This window comes from Catharus ustulatus, chromosome 2, assembly GCF_009819885.2.
Source record: "Catharus ustulatus isolate bCatUst1 chromosome 2, bCatUst1.pri.v2, whole genome shotgun sequence".
In the NCBI taxonomy this organism is placed as follows: Eukaryota; Metazoa; Chordata; class Aves; order Passeriformes; family Turdidae; genus Catharus; species Catharus ustulatus.
Window position 1 is genome coordinate 8979881 of NC_046222.1, and position 21012 is coordinate 9000892.

The 21012-nt window shown below is 38.0% G+C and overlaps 1 protein-coding gene across 1 annotated transcript in view; it reads left to right on the forward strand.

Moving 5' to 3' along the window:
• Positions 1 to 10606, forward strand: part of ROBO1 (roundabout guidance receptor 1) — a 243156-nt gene extending 232550 nt beyond the window's left edge. The window contains exons 25-27 of the mRNA XM_033051478.2: positions 6667 to 6975; positions 8128 to 8327; positions 8929 to 10606. Coding sequence (XP_032907369.1) covers positions 6667 to 6975; positions 8128 to 8327; positions 8929 to 8943 — 524 coding nt within the window. The 3' untranslated portion in view covers positions 8944 to 10606. The remainder of the gene's footprint in view (positions 1 to 6666; positions 6976 to 8127; positions 8328 to 8928) is intronic.
• Positions 10607 to 21012: the final 10406 nt, after the last annotated feature.

Here is a 21012-nt window from a genome sequence, read left to right on the forward strand (position 1 = left end):
ATAGAGCCATTGTCATTAGATATTGCAGTACAGATTTGACAATCCTGATCAATATTTGTTTTGTGTTATGTAGCACCTGCTTACTTCAGCATATTTTCTAATTAGGTAAGAATTTCCACTAATCTCTTTATGGTGCAATGCAGTGTGGTCATTCAGGGAATGACAAATTATGGCTTTATTTCCTACAGATCTAATAAAATCCAGTTCAAAGGTTGAAGGACTTGTTTGGTTTTGATATTTTTTAAAAATAATTATTTTTTTCCCCTCAGTCTATTTGCATAAGTATATTTGGAATCTTACTGTAGATTCTAACCATTCACTTTAATAGCGACATCTAATATATTTTGACCCTTTAGAACTAGCTTTAAAGTATCATATAGTATGTAATTGTTTTCCTTAGGTGGAAAAAAGTTATAGGGATGCATGCATGAAACATTTAAGCACAATTGACTTTTCTGAGATATCCTTAGGTTTTTATAGTGGCTTGATGAATATTATTTATCTTTTTTATAAAGGAGTTCCTGATACAGAGTTGCTTTTTTTCCTCATAATGACTGAACATATATGTGTGTGTAGAAAAACAGAAGCATTCAATAGACACTAAAAGGAGAAAAATATCTTCCTTCATTGCTTTCTCAGCCTCTAAAATGGAATTTTAAAGAATTGTGTGTAAAGAATTTTCTTCTGTTCCCAAATTGCCTGAATTAGTACTTGCTAATACTTCTGTGAAATACAAGCGTAATGAAGAATTTGATGATAGATTGACAGGAAGGATAGATATACAAATAAATTAAAGATTTTCATGAATGGTTGAAAATGCCAGGAGTATTATTAACAGCAATATATATGTCTTTTAAAATTCCCTGTTTTATTTTTTTCATACAGGCAAATCTGTGAAAGAGGTTGGTCTTTCTGAAGGTGTGTTTGTTACTAATGTAGCAATAAAAGGCCTACTACTACCTATTTTTAAATAGAGTGCTCTCTGATCTATACTGCATTGTCCAAGTAGTGAAATTTTTGTATTTTCTGTGAGCATTAGTTCAAGTCAGTTGCTACTTTATGTGGGATGGGATTTCAGCTCACTTGTTTTGTTCCTTGACAGCAATCCAGGCAGTGAAATGTTCTTCATATTTGTTGCTAAAATTCTCTGCTCAGTAGGTGGTAAGGATTAAAATGTATGAATTTTTAATTGCTCTTCATCTAGCCTTTTAGGAGAGTTTACTAAGAATGCATTACAAGAACCAACTAGCAGATGTACCCTCCTTCTCAACCTTGACTGACCTACTTACATATTTAATTTAGAAACCCAAACTTCAAAAGAATATGTTTGGCTTTTCTAAAAATATATATGGGAGACTCTCTTCTGAACTGTCTTGAATTGATTTATCAGTTGTTATAAACCCTAGAATTGTAAGCATTTGGATAAAAAGGATGAAATACTTTGCCATTGTTCTGATTCAGCATGTCTTTGAATAGAAACTATGCCTTTCACAGTTCACATGAGATTTTAAATCCTGAGTCTTCTTTAAATCTCTGAGTGACAAAAAATACTAGATAGTTTTGCAGCTAAACTGGCTGAGACTGTATCTGAGTTATTTAGCTGTATTACCAATGACATGATGTCAGGGCAACTGAATTTCTCACAAAAGGCAGTTGAACATCTGCCAAATATTCCTCAAATTTTCACTTGGAAATGTTGAGCCTTTATGCATGCCAAGACCATTTGTACTTTTGTCTCCCTCTGCCTGTGCAGTGCAAAAAAATGTACTGTGTATGAAGCAAATTTTAGCAAGGTGCAAAATAAGTTGGAATGCATTTCTTACTCTGCTAAAAATCAGTTTGTTATTGAATTGTAATAATTTTGAGATGCTTTGTCTCTTCTCAGTCATTACTTCTGAGTCCATTATGAAACATTTTGTAAATATAAAATTTTTTACTTGAAGGAGGTTGTGTGGAGTGAAAATTGCTTTGATAATTATGCAAATGTACATGAAAGGAAAAAAAGGCAAGAGGCCACAGCTTTTATACATCACATTGGGTTTTGCTGTATTAATTTGTTCATCCAATTATTGCGTACAGTGTGAGCCATGTTTCTTGAGAGACAAAGCATGAAAACAACTTCACTGCATGAATAATAGCTCAGATTATGATGTGTCTGGAAATCTTAAGTGCTAAGGTTTTTTTAGTCAGAAACAATCTTGAGTTTTACATACCAGCATGAACGTGCAATGGACTAAAGATTCATTTTGTGTCTTAGAGGATGATAGAATGGCCTAGGTTGGAAGGAACCTCAAAGGTTATCTGGTTCTAACCCCGTGCCATGGCAGGGACACCTTACTGGACCAGGCTGCTCAGAGCCCCATCCAGCCTTGCCCTGAACACTTCCAGGGGTCTTCTTTAGTATTGCATCAAATCTAGAAAATCTCTGCTTTTTTTTCTTCAGGGTATGACTGAAAAATCTGCAGCCTGATAGAGTTTAAAAGAGAGAACTGCCTAATGAAACCCAATTCCCTCATTGGTCACTACTTACAGTTCATCTTTTTGTGCTAATTTGTGGTTTCTCCACTTTAGTGTTAAACTAACTTAGCAGATTATTTTTCCTCAATACTGTTTTGGTTATGCCCTGGTTCTTGTGTGTGTTCTCATTTAGAAAATTATCATCTTTCCTCTCCAAAGACACCTACGGAAGGTTTCTCCTGTAGGCTGAACTATGAAATGGCATCCATTAATTGTTTGAGTTACAGGGGAAGCAGGGTAACAGTAATACAGAGACATGAATAAAACATTTGAGCACAGCTGACCTTTAACAAATACTTCTGAGTTCTTTCTATTGGTTTGATGTGGCTTTGTGATTTATTTTTTATTCCTTACAATGGGAGCTTCCATTTTGCTTTTAATAAGAAGTGTGCCAGTTTGTACTCGAGGAGGCAGATTGAATCTGGATTTTCTCTGTGATCTGAGCTGTTAAAATAAATACCACAGGGGTGTAATAGTGTTGACCTCTGAAAGGGATTTTTTTTTTCCCCCTCTGTTAAGGATTCTTCTCAGTCAGAAGTACTGTGTTATAATGAAGTTTTTTATAGTTTCCCTGCAGGTTGCAAAAATGTTCTTGAAAGCGAATGTCACTTTTCTTTAGTTATTGCTGTACCGTAGAGCTGCTGCCAGTTTATGAAACTTTTTATATCAATGCATCTTCCCTTTCCATAGTCAAGATTCAACAGCACTTTGTTCATTGTCCTGCATAGCTGGATAGGATTCTTGAACAAGTAGTTTGTTCCAAGCTGTATTTTACAGGCTACAGGAATGTTCCATCCCTTCAGTATTCATTCAGCCAGTGCACTGCCATGCCACATCTGCTGGACACTGGCTCCAAAGGGGGCTGGAAAGGCTGATATTGGATATGTACACTCCCTTTTCATCAGCAGGTTCAAGAGAAGGGCTATTCAGTGCTTAGTTATAGAGAAAGTGAGTGGAGCATGTGAGACACAAGATACTGCATTGTCCTGGTTTCAACTGGGATAATTTATTCCCAGCAGCTCTTACAGTGCTTTATTTTGGATCAGAATGAGAATGGTATTAATGATTTTTTTTTGTTTTGTTTAATTAAACATGTTTATCCTAAGTCAAAGACTTCTTTTATTTTTTTCTTTTTCTTGTCTCATACTCTGCCAAGTGAGGAGGTGCACAGAATAAACTGGGAGGGAGCATAGCTGGGACAGGTGACCTGAACTGACCCAAGGGCTATTCCACACTATAGAGCATCCTGTCCTGTATATAAACTGGGGATTTAACCAGAAGGGCCCAGCTGGGCTCAGAAAGGGGTATGGCATTGGTCAGTGGGTGGTGAGCATTGCATTCTGCATCACTTGCTTTTTCCTTTTTTATTATCACTATTATTATTGTTTACCATTACTGTATTGTTTTACTTTTCAATTACTAAACTGTTCTTATCTCAACATACAAGTTTTACTTTGATTCTTCTCTCCATTCCACTGGGGTGAGAGAAGAGAGGTGGAATGCTGAGTGAGTGGCTGAGAGGAATTTCATCTCCAGCTGGGTTTAAAACCATGTCAGTCCTTTTTGGACACCCCAAAGGGTTGAGATAAAGTCAAATCTGACCAGAGTGTGTTAAAAGAAAAGCATCTGTGATTCCAGAAGCCTAATCTGAGTTTGATTATCTTCATCACTTTTGAATCAATGTGTCTTCTTCTGAGGGAAGATGTACTGTGAGAAAGAAAGTTTTCCTCAAGAAGGAAAGTATTGTTGGAATCTCCACAGACTAATTCGGAGTTTGTCTTATTTTTTAAACCTTGTTCAAGTTCTGTAATTGCTAACAGTGTTCTGTGAGGGATGGGGTCCATCTTTAGCCTTGCTTTGGAAGAACAGTTCTTATGCTCTATGAGCTTTAGTCTGGATTGACATGATTTTATGCCCTGGGCTTTCACACACAACTCTGAGGTCTTAGGCTGACTTCACATGAATTTTCACATGATTGCTGAATTGTAAGAGGCTGTATACTTCTTCAGAACAATACTTTCTGCAGCAGGTATTGGCTCTTAAGATCACATGTGGATCTTTGTGATACAGAAATTCAAATTCGCACATACAGGGCTGGGAAACCCTGTGAAAATAGTTTGGTTTGCTCTTTGGTGGCAGGAGCTCACAGGGCATTTTTAGAAGAGGCAGTCTGAGTGCTACTCTGATGGCTGGAATTACAGACTTGCAGTGCTGAGGCTGTGTACTGAGCAGAGGTTGCCTCTAAACCATGTTGAACAGTTCCAGATAACAAAGGAACGCGGCACAACTGATTCTGTGCTTTCTTGCCAAGTATGTTGTAAGGCTTGGTGCTGTGACCACTTCCCTGTGAGCCTGTTCCAGTGCCCAGCCACTCTGGGAGAAGAGCCTTTTCCTGATAGCCAGTCTAAACCTGCCCTTGGATTCAGCCACTTAGTTTATCCAAGCTTACATTATGCCTTTTTAGCCTTAGAAAATGACAGTCCTTGTTCTTAAAGATACCTGCAAATAGTGAGTGTTAGGTAGGTACTCAAAATTAAGTCTCAATAGTCAATTATTTATCTTTAGCTGCTCTTGAAAACTGCTAAAATTCAACAAACAAGCTACCCTGATGGGATTTTTTGTTTGTTTGTTTTATTTGTTAGTTGTGTGTTTTTTTCCCACCAAGACAGTGGAGTTATTGCAGCAGGATATAATTTCTCTGAAGTATGTCCTACCTTATGAACCATACTTTTTGACATCTTTCTTTCTCATCATTCCAGTCCAACCAATTGATAAAATTTCCAGTCTTAAGACAGGTCGAGGGTAATTCCAAGATATGTCACCAGGTGAATGTGGTGACAGAGCACTGAATTCTGCATTGCTTCCTCTTTCCACAGGGCTGGATCAAGTCACTCATGTTTTGTGTCACTGGAAAACCTCTCGAAAATATCTGGCATCTGCCATATCTGAACTTATATGTATATATTAGATACCTGATTTTTCTTACTCAGGAGTACTGCCTTTATTTTTGGCCCAGTTTAAGTAAATTTTAGTTGAAACTTTCCCTTGAATAGACTGAGAATTAGCTCTATATATAGTGATGGTGTTTGAAAAACACAGCTGCTCCCTGATTTTTGTGGACGTAGAAATGCACAGTATTACAAAATGCTGAAGTTACAATTTTTAATAGTGAAGAATTTTTTCTAGCAATTTCACTTGAGAATATTGACCTCATCTCACTTTTTTAACCTGTTGTTCTCTTATATCCATGTGAATTGTGCCTATAGCTTTATTGTGAGCTGCTGTTGTATTGCCACTTCCTTGCTTGACTCCTGTATCTTTTCCTCCACATTTGTATTCCATAGAGCACTGTTGTATCCTGATGAACATTTTACATATTCTAGTTTTATGTCCTAATGCAAGAATATAAAAATAAAATGAAGTAAATAATGTGTGTGCTTTATAAGTAGTATTTTAAAATATTCAGAATTTTAGAACCCCTTAAGCTGTGCTAATTTAAAGAGACAAATCCAGAAGTCTTTGTGAGTCTCTTTTTCTTTTATTTTGTTGTTTTTTGAATATTTTTCTGAGAGCTTAACAGACTGTGCTTTTTTTAAAATTTTCTTTAATATGGCGTGACATAGCCACAGACATCAAGGATATGTATGTTATTTTAACCCACTGTTTTAAAAGAAGATATGGTTTATCCTTACATATGTCAGCAAGGCATCTGATACACGTTCTTACATCCCAGCCCTTTTGCTTTAATGTTCACTACACTGAAGACCTTGAGCTGTGTTCTTGAATGGACTTAGCAAACAATTACAAATATCAGAAAGAATATGTTATTATCCTTAAGTCTTTGTTGTTATCCATAATTGATATGTTAATATCTGAGTGCCTGAAGTTTATTGCAGTTATGGTAATGATTTTTAAGAAAATATTGTGATTTGAAAAGGCAGGGGAGCTCGTCCTTTGTGTTTTTGAAGTTCAAGCTTTTGGAAAAATACCCATCAGCAGTTTTAACAGTAACATAATATTTTTGGGGTGGAGAGAGGAGGATGGAAAGTAAACAAGAGCGTCTGTTTCTTCAGTTCAAGTCAAATATTATTTCTAAATTTCACTAGTGCATGATGTCATTGTCATGACTCCCCTCTTTCACCTCCACAGATCTGCCCCCTCCTCCCGTGCCCCCTCCGGCCATCAAGTCCCCGACGGCGCAGTCCAAGTCGCAGCTGGAGGTGCGGCCGGTGATGCTGCCCAAGCTCGCCTCCATGGAGGCCAGGACGGACAGATCCGCGGACAGGAAGGGAGCCAGCTACAAGGGCAGGGAGGGGGCGGAGGGCAGGCAGCATCCCGACGTCAGGACGGGCTCGGGGGAGCGCAGGGAGCCCCAGGAACCGCCGGGCGACGGCAAAGCGCGAGCCAGCAAAGCACCAAAACGGGACGGCGCACCAGCAAAAAGTCATCTTCTTCAAGGTCACTCTGCCTGCTCGGGGTCTGCTGCGGTGCTGGGGGCTGGGAGCTTTGCTGGTGTGAAATTAGAGCTGCTGAATTGCCACCTTTTATCATAACTGTGGTGTTAATATGGGTCACACTGCAGGATCTTTTTCTGTTTTGCTGCCCTTAGACCCATCGTGTATTAAAGCGAATACTGAGGAAACCAGAAAGAAATATTCCCTAGGAGTTGTAAGGATCAGTGTTCCTGCTCCTACCATGCACCTGTAGTCTAGTTATACTTAGTGTATCTAATTATAAGCAGATAGAGTGAAGTCAAACAGCAGATCTGTAAGTCAAAGACTTGACTCTCCAACCAAGGATCAGCACTTGGCCCATTTTGCCAATTTATTGAGGGCAAAAGGGCCAGAATGATTCCTGGTCCTATTTCAAAAGTAAAAAGCCCTCATAGTTGTGGATTAATTGCAAATGCTAACTCACATAGCATTATATGAGCCAGACCTGATCAAAGTAATCTCTTACATATGGAAAGTGGTAAGTTTATTAATTAATGGAAAATGCCAAGAGTTCACCAAGAGCACAGATTGATACAAATGCCTGGTCCTTTTTACCTACAGGTATTTAGGGATAACATCATGGATGTTTGTGTATTAAGTTGGTTAAGTGGATACTTGAATAAAAATTTGATTACAGTGGAAAAGTTATTAGAATTCTACCACAGAGGATGGTGGTGAAATATTAAAGCACAGCTACTGACTGTATCTCAAATTCAGCCTGAGAAATGCAGGATCCAGTATTTAGATGGAATGAGTTCCTTGTGTCATATGTGTATTCTCATTTCCTCCTGCTGGGTCATATCAAATATGTACTACAAGGGGTGGGGTTTGTTTTCATTTTCCTGTAGAACTTAGAGCAGGGATCCTAAATTGAAATGGAACGGACACTAATCATTATTTAGTTTTTCTGTAGTGAACGTTACCATGTAAAGACTATAAATTTCCTTGAGAAAGCTTCTATAATTCTGCTATGGAAGCAGCATATTTCATGTTCTTGTCAGGCATCACTTTAAACCTCCTGAGAATCATAAAAAGTAAATCAACTGCATGCAGAAATTTTAGGTTCACAGTATCTCTAGGCTTGTAAACATAACAATGTATGCATTTAATTATGCAGAGGACATCCTGCCATACTCTAGACCAACATTTCCAACATCAAATAATCCCAGAGATCCCAGCTCCTCCAGCTCCATGTCCTCAAGAGGGTCAGGAGGCAGACAGAGGGCAGATCAAGCAAATCTAGCCCGAAGGAATGTTGCAGAAATGCAAGTACTGGGAACCTATGAACAAGAAGAGGAAGAAGAAGAAGAGATGGAGGTAACTGCATTTGTAATACTGAACATGACTACAATAAAGCTATTCTTGTTTTTAGACAGATGCTAGGAAAAAAATGCTTTTGAAACAGAAATATTTCTGTTCAGGAAAATTAGTACATTTATCTGTCCATTAATGTTATGCCCAATCCATGTAAACAAACTAGGAATGTGTCAAAACATAAAAAACAAACCATATATAGTATAGTATAATTGTCATCACACTAAAACTTATGGAACAGAACTTGCAGAAATACAATATTTTGAAGAGCACTTTACATTATCCAGATTCTTTCAAACCTGAAAATTAGGAACTAGAGCATCTAAGAGCACCATGATATTGCCTTTCACATCTTTTGACAGTTTATCATTCTAGATTTTATATTAAGATATGAACTTTTTTCTCTACTTTTTCTGCCTAATGATACTGGTTCAATTTAAATACTGATTGTAGAGAGGGTGGCCAACATACAGTTGCACTACTGTGCATAACTTAAAGAAGTAATTATCATTTAAAGTTAGCAAATCTCTAGGAAGTATGTAAAACAAATGTTAAATAATAAAGGTTAACATGTAGTAATTTTTATCCCCTTTTTTTAACACAGGAAACAGAAAGCTGAAGACAACGACATGTACTGTAACAGGCTTTTAAAATCTAATCAGAAAAAAAAAAAATAAATCACTTAAGATGCCTCAAGTCTGATGATGTTTGACGCCAGAAATAATGTTCAGTGCAATCAGAGTGTACAATTTTTCCTTTTTCCTCATGCCATCAGAATGCTAGTTTTTTATTTTACTCTTTCTTTGTAAACCCTCCTCACTAGGAACGGCCCTTGCCTATTCCGTAACGCCGAGCGCATCCCCTTCGCCGCCCGGGGAGGCAGGGAAGCTGCTCTTGGAGGTGCTTGGGCCAGCTGCTGCTCCAGGATTAGAACAGGAGGGAATTCCAGGGCCTGGGATTCCAAGGTTCCTCCCCAGCGAGGCGGTGCTGAGCAGAGAGCCAGGCGGTGACACCGCCGGGACGCGGCAGCGACCGCAGAGCCGCCAAAGGGAACGTGGTGCAGAGCAGGCTTTGCTCCTCACTGTGCCCTGCACTCAGTGCAAATGGCATCTTGCAGTTTCAACACTGCCTGTGTGTCTCGTGTTCTGCCAGTCTCTTGCTAGCCTTTTGCAGGTGATACAGTTTGACAAACGAAAGTAAAATTAATTTGGGACAAGATGGCTCTTATTGTAAATATGTACTCATTTTAAGCCCCTGTGGTACTTTGATTTGTCTTTCCATTTTCATCATTAAATACATTCTTATTAAAAATGTCCTTTGGGATAGGCAGGAGGTAAGCCAATGTGATTGCTATTTGCCTAATCATAGCATGAGCAAGTTCATCTGAAACTTTTTTCTAATTTCCAGCTTCAACACTGCTTATGAAAAGGAAATCAATGGACATTTTTAATAACAATTAGGTAATATCATCAACTGCTACTGGCCCAAATCTCAGACCTCTACTTGTGTCAATTCACCTTAAAGAAGAAGTGCCACTTAAAGAAGTTTTGTTTGATCTTGGCAATGAATTTTTTTGTAATGCACTGCTTATCTTTTTTTTTTTTTTGGTTTTAAAAGCACAATCACTAAACTTTGTTTGTAAACCATTGTAACTATTAATCTTTTTTTGTCTTATTGAAAATGTTAAGCATTTGTTTGGGATATTTTTCATCTTTTTGTTAATGCTCTATGTTTGTATTTGGAATATTTGAATGATGACAGATGGTAAAGTAACAGACGTAAATGTGGGCCATAATCAAAACACTTCTCACTTTTCCTGAACTTACAGAAAATGACCAATTTTTCTGTGGCCTCTCTCAACATTGGATTACCATTAAAGCTGAAATAGAGGCATTAGTTGCATTGAATTTGCCAAATGATGTCCTCTGTCTGTAGGTTTTCTGATCTTTTTTGTAATTATAAAATTTCTTTGTCATTGGTGCTAATGGAAAAATGTGTGTTTGTTTATTGACAACTATCAGGACTAGCCCCAATGAAAAAAAAAAGAAAAAAAAAAGTGTTTTGGTGTTTACCGAGGACTGAAATTTTTCATTTAGCTAATTTTTAAAGAAAGGTTCCATAGAAAGGGTGTGCAGTACTAAAGGAAAAATCCATGTGATTAATGTTTTCATTATGTTCATGTAAGAAACCTCATATTTTAGCCATAATTTTGCATACTGAGGATCCAATAATCAGAAAAGTAATTTTTGTCACATTATTTATTAAAAATGTTCTCAAATACATTCCTTTTCTGTGTAGTTTCTTGTGTTCCCTGAAGCATAATTTTAGGGGAAACTCTAATTTTATTTCTATTGGCAAGAGCCAGGATCTGTTCCACTGAAATCATGCAGCTACAGTAGCTGAGCAAAGTGGGAGAGCTGGATGCAGCCTAGGATTTTGCATAATTACAGTTGATTGCCTTAAAGATCTGATTTCTGGGTGCTTCATGGACTGTGATAATGAAAACTTCTCTCAGCCTGCCAATTTCCAGGGAGAGCTGATGAAGAAAATCTGTACCAACAAAAGCATTCACCTTGGGGGTGAGACACATCAGCTACAAAGGAAGCAAGATCCAAGTAAGTGAAGAGAATGCATGAGTCGATGTTTGTTGGGACCTGCAGAAATGCAAGTTTCCTTACCTGCCTGCTGTCCTGTGCCGCAGCCATTCTGTGGTTGGCAGAGCCCTGCTGTGGATCATGGTGGAGTAGGATGACCCCTTTTCCACTTGTATTTTCATAAGCCATACTGTTCACCCCTTCCTTATCCTCTGCTCTTCATCCCAAAAAAACCTTCTGATCCTGACTGACACAGAACACTGCTAGAGCCTTAACAGGCACAAGTCTTAGGTACAGGTTTTTTTCATAACTGCAGCTTTGAAGCACATATGAAGATTAGGTGGGATTAAATTAAATGTGTGCCTTTCTGTGTAGACTTCCTTTGGGGATGTTTCCAGTCCTCATGCCTCAGGTCAGCATGTGTTAGAACCAACATTATCCAGGCAGCAGCCCACAGCTCCTGGGATGTGCCACAGGAGATATCCATCTGGCTTTCACCCTTCCTCTGCAGGAGGCAGGAGAGGTTTCACAGGCACAGCTGAGAGGCTTTCCTGGCACCAGAACCAGCCTTTTGGTGTGGGGTGGAGCCATTCCCACTGCAGGGTGTGGGGAACAAGGTGGAGCTCAAAGAAATGTCCCTGGGCATGTCAACCCCTTGGCACAAAACCTTAACCCGCTGCCAAAGGTGGTGTGGAGCATCTCCAACCTGGGATCTGTGGTGTGCAGACCTCTGTAAGGTGTATCTGCCCAAACACTGGTGCTGCATGCCCAAAATAACAGGTACTCACCTCATTCTGTGCTGGCACAGTGACAAACTGGAAACCATGCACTGGATCCCAGCAGAATCCACGTCCATTGTGTGGCTTCACTGGAAGTCAGGCTCCAGCTGAAGTTCTGACCTCAGCCAGCAGTAAGTGGGAAATGTTGCTCTATGAGGTTTTTTAAGAGGTTGTTACAAATTTATTGATGGTTGATGGTGTTCCCTAAGAGGTTTTTTTTGGATTGTTTTGTGATTGCATTCGCTTGTGTTTGGCAGTGTCTTAAACAGCGTGTCACAGAGTTGTCAAGGGTTCTTGCACCCACACTGATGCACTCTGGTCTTATCAAAATGTCAGTAAGAGGAAATGTGTTACAAGGTTGATATTGAAATTATGACTCCTGTTAGTCAATGTTGAGACACACCTGCTTTAGTCTTTGCCATTGAGGTACACTAAAATGAGGTCATTTGCACAAAGCTACATTTCCTAAAGAATTACAAAGTGATTGGAAAGCCAACCCAACCAAAGCAATATTCAGGGGTTTTGATGATGCTGTATACCTGAAAAAGCAAGTACTCTACTGGAAAATCCATAGCTTTTGTGTGCTGAGTTAAAATAATGGGTGTAGACATTTTATTTTTTCTCTTGTAGGGTTTCCTGTGAAATCCTGTATGAGTTCCTGCTAAACTTGATTTTACTTGAAGTAAAATATTACTTGCTAATATACTATGAAAGAGGTTTAAAATAATATTTATAAATTTTTATAAAATGCCTTGCATATATTTTAGCATTTTTTATCCAATGAGTAATTTTTCTGATGTATAAATGGCAAACTGCTTTTATTTTAGGATAATGCAACTATGCCCTAGATCTGTATTTGGAAAAATTGTACAGGAGTAGGTTAGCTGCAACTGGTCATGAAATTGAATTTACTTCAATTATTGTAAGTTTGAAGTATCTTCCAGCTCACTTGTATTCCAGAACCAGCTATTTGTAAAAATAACAACCTGGTTAATTTATAGCTTTAGTTAGCATGTAAATTTTACACAATGTTTTGCTTTTAATGTTCTCTACTTTATTTTTCTTTAATCTATTATTAGAAAGAGCTTCTATGGAGGCTCTGCCCAACACAGCATCTGTTGTGCAGTAAGCTTTTTTGAAAGCTAACATCCAACTCCTGTATTCATAGCTCCTAAAAGATTTTCTGTCAGCAACAGAACATTCTATTAAAAATTAAAGATGCTGTATTCCCTAAGTGAAGTTTACAAATTAATTAAAGGATTTACTTACAGGTGGAGAAAATTATTTTATACCTTGTTTTTGCTTATGTTACAGCTGAAAATTCTTTGCAAACTAAAATCTTACTGTTTACGTGTATTATAATATGTTTAGTGTGTACACAAGACTATTCTGGTATTTGCAAATGCAGATTTTCATGTGTGTGGAGTTCTGTGTTTGCTGAGATTAAGGTTGGGAAATGAGTCTGTTCCAAACACTCAGATGAAAGGTGAACTTGTTTATGGGTGTTTGAGGTTTGCCCACACATGAGTAACTCCCAGAGTTGCCATGGGCATCCTCCTCACTGAACATGTCCTTCAGCAGCTTCATTTTGTGTTGGGCTGACTGAAACTCTGAGAAATTAGGTCACACAATGAATCTTTAAAATTGGCAACAACTGTGGATCTCAGTGTGAACTGTTTACTCAGATTTGATTTTCTTCAGCATTTTTTCCCTTGTCTGTGATGATTTTCCTGTTGTCTACAAATATGTTCTTCATAAAAGCCAGTGCTTTCCGTGGCAGTGAAATACCTGGAGATTAGGATTATTGTTTTTTTAAACTGCTCCTTTCTTTTAGCAAGCCACTGAATATTGGATCACAGAAACATTTGAACATTTTGAGATGACATCATGGAAATGAGGATCTTTTTACATTTGCTGTCCATACTGAGGAAGTGAAAAAATTTTGTCCTATTCAGAAAAGGAAGAGGAATTGATAAAACTGGGATCCAGTCTCTGTGAAAGCTACAAAGGATGAAGGCAGGCTGCAGAAGGTGAATTGAGGGATATAAAGAGAAAAAAAGAGGCATCAAGGAACCCAAGTCTCATTGACACTAATGACAAAAATAATGTTGAATTAAACTGTTCTGAAAGTGAATTACCTACTTATGGAATGGCAGAGAGCGACCATCACAGCGCACTGACTGGAAGAAGAGTGAAATCCTTGCTGAATGCTTATTTTGTTTGGAGTCCTTGCTAAATATGCACCAAATGGCCTCATTTTAAGCTACTAGAAGAAAAAAATGAGTTTTTGATTCACCATGGTTTTCACCTTGTGGCATGAGATGATGAGTATGGGACCTACTCAGTTCTAGTCTCTGTATCTGCCATAAAGTGGATCCAATTGCTTTTCAGATTTTTTTTGGAGCATGACAATCAAAGCCATCAGGATAAAAATGGTGCTTATTGATTTATTTTTCTTTTTCAAGCCTAAGATATTTTTAGCAAAAGCAGCATCAGGAAATGTAGAATAAAACTACTTAGTATCGACTTCTGTTCTGTGGCTTCCCACCAGTCTTAAAGCACAGATGTGGTTCAAAGTCAGCAGCAAGGGATAATAGTAAAGGAGCCCTTATGGGCTTTGTTCCATAGAAGGACAAAAGCAAAATAAATTTTAAAAAAATCAAAAGAAAAACCCTCCACCTCTTTTTTCAGCAAATGGCATCTAATAGGATATTTCTGATCTCCGTCTTCTGATTTCTGTTTGGATAGCATGAAAATAATGGCCAAGAACCTTTATTTCTGCAATGTTAATTGTCACTGTATCAAAGATTCCATTATATTCCTGAAAATGGTGTTTGTAAAAATTGCATTCTACTGAACTGAGTACAAGACAATGCAGTTCCTCATACCTAGTAAAAACCTGAAAAAAGTGAAGCTGACCCCAATGTTGTAAGCAGCATGCCAAGTCTTCACCCCACTGATCACTCACCTTACTAACACTAATTAAAGCAGAAATAAAATGTTAGTTCCCATAACCTTTGTTAATCATACTACAAAGGTGGCAGAATTTGATGGTTTAGGCAGCTTAAAATTTGCAAACCACCATAATCCCAAAGTCTGTGTTTCCTGGATCCTAATGCCTGAAATAGTGTAACAATGCAAGGTGCCAATGGACTCCAGTCTTACAGGAAACAAAATCCATTTAGGCACAGGGAAACAATTCATCAGTGCCAAATGGCTGCATGGATAGATTTATCTGTCTGTTCCTGGAGCTAATTTCATTCTTATGTGATTCCTTTAGGAGGGGCATGTATATTTTTGTGCTTCTGCTGCTGTAGGTTGAATTCTTTGGCAGGACTTTCCAAGAATCATCATCAGCTTTATGAGCACAAGGTGAACAGGAAAAGTCTGTACATTTGTTCATCAACCAAATTTTTTCTGCTTTTCCATGCTTGCATTTTGGCATTCTTCACTTGCACTTTACCCTTTTTCCTACAAAACCCAAGTCACAGGCTGTGACTGTCTGGTTTGCTAAAACCCTTTCTGTTTGTGGAGCAGCTCTGTGATTTTGGTGAGTATTTTGCAAATGCTTCTCTTTGGGGGAAATTTTAAATATTTTCCATTAAAACTCTCCCTACTACTAGGAAACCAAAACCACATCTTCACTGGGAACCTAATGCTTGAGAGCTCAGTTTGGCTGGCCAAAATGAAGGTAGTCAGTAAATCCAGAGTACACACTACAGACACCCTATCCTGCCTATGTAATAGCTCTTCTGAGAATTTATCAAAATCACAAAGGCTAGCAGAGGGCTGATACTCATTTTCTGAAGGACTGCAATGTTTTCCTTTTATTCTGTGTTAGTAAATGCCACAAATATAAGCTTCAGTCACTGATGCTCTGGGAATGCAGCTCTGGTACAGTTCTTTCTTCCATCCACATGTACATTTTTAGTTCTCTGGATTTGCCTACTGTGCTCTGAGGAAGAGGTTAGGTGGGGCAGCCACATGAAGCTCAAACTTATTTCCAGAATATTAGTCTTGGACCATGAAAAAAATCAGGTTGTCAAACCCAAAAATATTTGATCCTCCTGCCATGAGCTGATTGAGTGTGCAAGAGCTTGAAAAGCAGTTGGTCAGAAATGTTGCATGTACTAAATCTAGAATTTGAGCAAGGGAGGTGGCAGAGGGGGGTTAAAACTGGGTTTACACGTGTTTTGTGGTTTGTTTTGGTGGATTTTTTTTCCCTGGAAAAAGAACAAGTAAAGACTGTTATGTTCCTACTTTGTTATATATGAAAGCTGAGGGGTAACATAAAATCCAAGTATCTGGTGAGATTGCCATTTTTGGCTACCAGAGTAACCATCATAAAATTCTCAAATGAGACATTACAGCCACATCCATTTTTTACAGAGCTAACAGATTAGAAAGGCTGTGCTGACAAGATACCAACGAGCACTTCTGAACCCAATTTTAAAATGTAGGTAGGAAAAGAACCTTGGAGGAATATTCTCACTGAAGTAACAAATGAGCTTAACTGTATTTCCTGCAGTAGGAGGGTGCTACAGGCACTTAACTTCTGCAGCAGATATTTCTCGGAACAGTCTGAATCCCTGTGGCAATTAGAATTATGATACAGTGGGATTAATTTAATGTCTGTCAAGCACTCTGAATATGAATATTTCTGTATAAGCCGTAAGTAGTAGGAGCACTTCTGTCAGTTTTGCTTTGCAATCAGTCAGGCTGTTTTCTCAATAACTTTTGGAGAGCTTTTATTGAGTCAGTTAACCAGTTCACTGAAGTGCAATAAATCTGCATTAGAAAAAAAAAATTTAAAAATAGATTTTATGTGGATTCTCGTTTTTGGTCCATGCTCACTGCTTGTAGGCTTGCTTTCTTGGATGCCTGAACACTGTCACTATGTTTTGACATCATGCCCACACTGGGGAAATGCAGATTCCAAGTGCCAGGAAAACACATATGTACTAATTTCAGTTGCTTTATACTTCTTGCTGACAACAGACTATGGAGGATGTTAGTCCAGCTAACAGTGGGAAAATTTTGCTGCTATCAGTGATACTCTGACAAAATTCTTAAAGTGTATGATTCAATTCAGAAATTTTTAAAATAATCTCTATATTGCCATCAATTTATAAAAAGGATAAAAGAAAAACTGAAATGGAAAATATAAATGGAACTTTCATGTAAGTGTATCCTGGTTGCAGCACTTCAGCAATCAGAAGAAAACAGTTCTTCATGGATTTCTGATCATTGCCATCAAACCAATTTTGTGTTGGTGAAAAATGATGTTATTTTTTTCCCCAGAAATACTGAAACTAATGTTGAAAACTATTTCTAGTAGGAATTAGAATTATTTAGGCATTGCATTCAAAACATCCAGAGAAGCCTTTTGTGACAGATTTGTGAAGAACATACAAGAAATACTCTGAATATTTCTTCAAGTATAATGGGCAGCAAAGTGTCTTGATTATTTTCTCTTTTCTAATCAGCTGCTTAGAAACTTCAGTTTTCTATGAACTTTAGGTCATCATTCTTGCAGTTCAGTGAGATATTGCAGGATATTTTTCTCCACTTTTAGTCTAAGTGGCAGAAATTGAAATTGTAAATAATTTTATCTTATTAGATAATCTTCATGACAGCTACAGCTTTACAGATCCTGGCCTCTCAAAGCATGGCATGCTGCTTCCAGCCTGTCTCCATTTGTCTGACCAGTTCAGGTGGTTGGCAGCTCTGGACAGGGGCTCTTTGTCAGGAGCATTGCTGCCCTGATGTAAATACTACAATATAATTAGTATTAAAATTTATGGCCTAATGATATTCTGAGACTGTCAGTGGAGCCCCTCGAGAATCAATTTTGGGACAGTCTTATTTAATATTTTCATTAAAGTACTTAGCTCAAAAGCAGGAGTCTGATAATGAAATGTGCTGATCACAGAAGTTGTGAGCAGTTGTTGTGGAGGAGCCCTGGGTCACCTTGGAGGCTGGAGTATCAAAAAACCATGAAATTAAGCAGTTCACTGTGCAAATTCATGCTCTTAGGGATTAATACAGATGTCCACTATATGCTGAAAATTCATCAGTTGTAAACAACAGTGAGGAGGAAAAAAACCTGACTTGTATTTGTTGATCACTGAAAATTCTAGAAGCTCCCAGTGAGGTGATGCCAATAAAACCAAAGCAAAATCAATGCAAGCCTGAAATATCCAATAAAATATATTTCCTGTAGAATGATAGAAATGCAGATGTTATTGTCTTAGCATGTACGAAAACACAAATGGGATGCTTTGCCCAAATCTAATTGTTTGTGAAGCTGATGCTGCAGGGGAATTATAGCACATTACAAGTATCTACACTTTGTAATCAGATCTGTTCCTTGTAAACAGAGAGATTGTAGTAGAGTGACTTTCATCCATAGCATGGTACAACTTTATAGTAGGAGCTGTTATAAACACATGAAAAAAAGCATCTCTTTGATGTGTTTATGTGTGAAAAATCCAGGATAATTTCTCTTTGGTTTCCCTGTAATTGGTCTAAAATTTCAGTGAAAACTCACTCTTCACTAGCAATCTGTTGATGGCTGGACTCATCAGGAAAGCCATGAGAGCACAGGATGCAACTTTTCCCTTGACACCTGAAACTCTGCTTCTGAAACTGGCTGAAGTGATTATCACATTCATTTTCTGAGCAAGGCATTAAGGTTAATACTTAAGTCAGGCTTTTCCATCTAAACCTTAATCTAAAGATAGAGAAAACCAAACAGTTATCTAAGTGGTTTTAGAGAAATGGCAGAGTACCAATATCTTGAGATAACCTATGGTGGTCCACTTGGTTTCACTATCAGACAATTAAATGGATAGATAGAAAATAATGAACTTCATTCCTGTAGTAACTGATCTTTTGGAGATGGATCCAAAGTGGAATGTTTCACCCTAAATTGAATATAAACTAGAGATATTTTAATCTGTTTTCAAAGATGACAGCTGGGACCATCTGAACATCTGAGATAGCTCAGAGAGAAAACGTAAGTGGAAATGAGAATATGAGAAGGGAGAAAATGAGCCTTCCAAAAGCAAAGCTGAAAAAACCCCACTCATGGTCCAGAAGACAAAAGAATACAACTCTGAGGTTACAAAAACCTCCAGGAATCTGGGAGAATGAAAACCATGTAAGTAACTGCCCTACACAAATTGGAGAGCAGAAAACAAGTTCCCTCACGTGTTAGTTTAATGCACTTAATTGAGGCACCTGGGCTCCACCTGCAATTTTGTACTCTGCTGAGGTTTTTTTGCCTGGTGTTATGTATTGGTTTGCTTCTTTTCTGTGAGCCTGCTGAAGTGATTCAGTGTCTGAGAGCACATCTTTTTCACCCAAGTGTGAAAGAAACTGTTGTCAAATACATTTAAATTATTTAGAAGCCTAGAATTTAGCCTCTGAGCACATTTTACTGCATTCAAATATTTTAGGCCCCTCCACCCAATGGTTGTGCAATTTTTACTATCTCAGTGTAATTAATCTCCTTTCCAAGTATTTCAGTGTAGCAATGTCACTACCTGCATAGCTGAATGTCACAGAAAAGAGAAGATTTAAAATAGTTTATAATAGTTTTATTGATATTGGAGTGTCATACACAATGTCATGAGACTTAAATGCCTGTGCAATTGTAATCACAGTAATTTATAAAGCAGTTTATAAACTAGTCTGAACTGAACATCCATTCTGTGACCAAAAAAAAGTGTATTTTGCATTTAAGTGTTTTAGAAAATTATATTCACTACCAAAATATCTATTTGTATTTTCCTGATCTCTCACTGGCTTTGGCCAGTGAAGTTATGCAAGAACACAAAAGCTGTAGCAGGATTTTCCAGAGTTTACCTATGAACACATCCAGGCATCCCCCTGGCAGACACTGCTTCTCTTTCTCCACCTTCCGAAATTGGCTTTCGTATCCAGCTTGTAGCATTGAAAGGGAATTACACCCCAAGGGCTGTGCAGCAGATCTTAGCAAAAAGTACTTCTCTTGGCAAGTCTTGGAGTAATTGCCTCTCAGCAGCCTGAGCACAATGTCTGGTTTGGCAGTCTGACCTTAAACTCTAACCTCTAGTTTTGTATTATCATTATTGTCATATCTGCTCCTCTGTCATTAAGAGACTTTGCAGTTTCACGTTATTCATCTGGGAGCTTTAAACCCTCTGGCCCATAATTTCCTTTTCTTTTTTTGGCATATCTTTTTCTCAGTCCTTTCATGAAACTTGTCTGCTGAGTGACATGCCCTCTGTAAAATATAAACCATAATTGCTCTAGGATTGCTCATACTTGGCATAAATACTGTACTTGCAAGTATGTGGCTTATAGCAACACATGTCACATTTAATTAAATTGCAAAGCTGCATCTTATGTTGTCCTTCAGGAGAAAGATAAAAAGCAAGGGAGAAGGCAAACTTGTCTAAAAGAATTTTTTTCATTCCAGCTGCTGTGTTGAGGCAATAACCTCATGTAAACTGGGTGTTTGCATGCATGGATGGCAAGTACCTTTCTCTTTTTTTAATTGCCAGGTTTAAAGCCATGCTTTACAGGTAGGACAGCCACACCTGCCTCCTTTTTTCTTGTTGTGACCTATACCCCATGGGTCAGAGTCTTCTGACATGACCAGAGCAGTTGGCACCTGAACTGAGGCCAGGTTCTGGATCCCTGTATGGGAGAGAAAATGTCCCCTTCCTGGTGTGACATTTCCTCCTAAGTTCCATATCCAAAGTAACCCAGATAACTCATGCTCTGTGTTTTCCTCTTGACCAATGGTCTATATCAGGGGACCAGGAGGACCAGCTCAGATTTTAGTATCTGCACTCCTGATGACTGAACTTGGATGTGATTCATTCCATTCCTCTCATCTTTACTTTAAAAAAAAGTTCCAGTGTTAAGATATCAACTTTCTTTTTACCATTGCACTTCAACACACTCACATTTGAGCATCTCCATTAGTTCCTTCAAAAGAACTTTGATTTTACTTTCTTTTTTGAAGCTGCTTCTTTTGCCTTCATTCTTCTTAAGATAATAAGAATTGCTTTCTAAAGAAATGCAATAGAAGCAATAGTTTACTGAAAGGTGAAAGTTCTATGGAGCTGTGCTTCTTCTATGGCAATTTTTTTTTTAAATTTTTTTTATTTGGTTTATTTTTTTGGAAAATGCTACAATGAGTTGTTTTGAATTTCTTATTTGTATCAATTCTGGTTTGTCACTACATGTTAACATGGCAAAAAATGAAACATTATTGGTTTGAAAGATTTCAACATTCTCTGGGTTATTAGAGGGGTTTTTTAA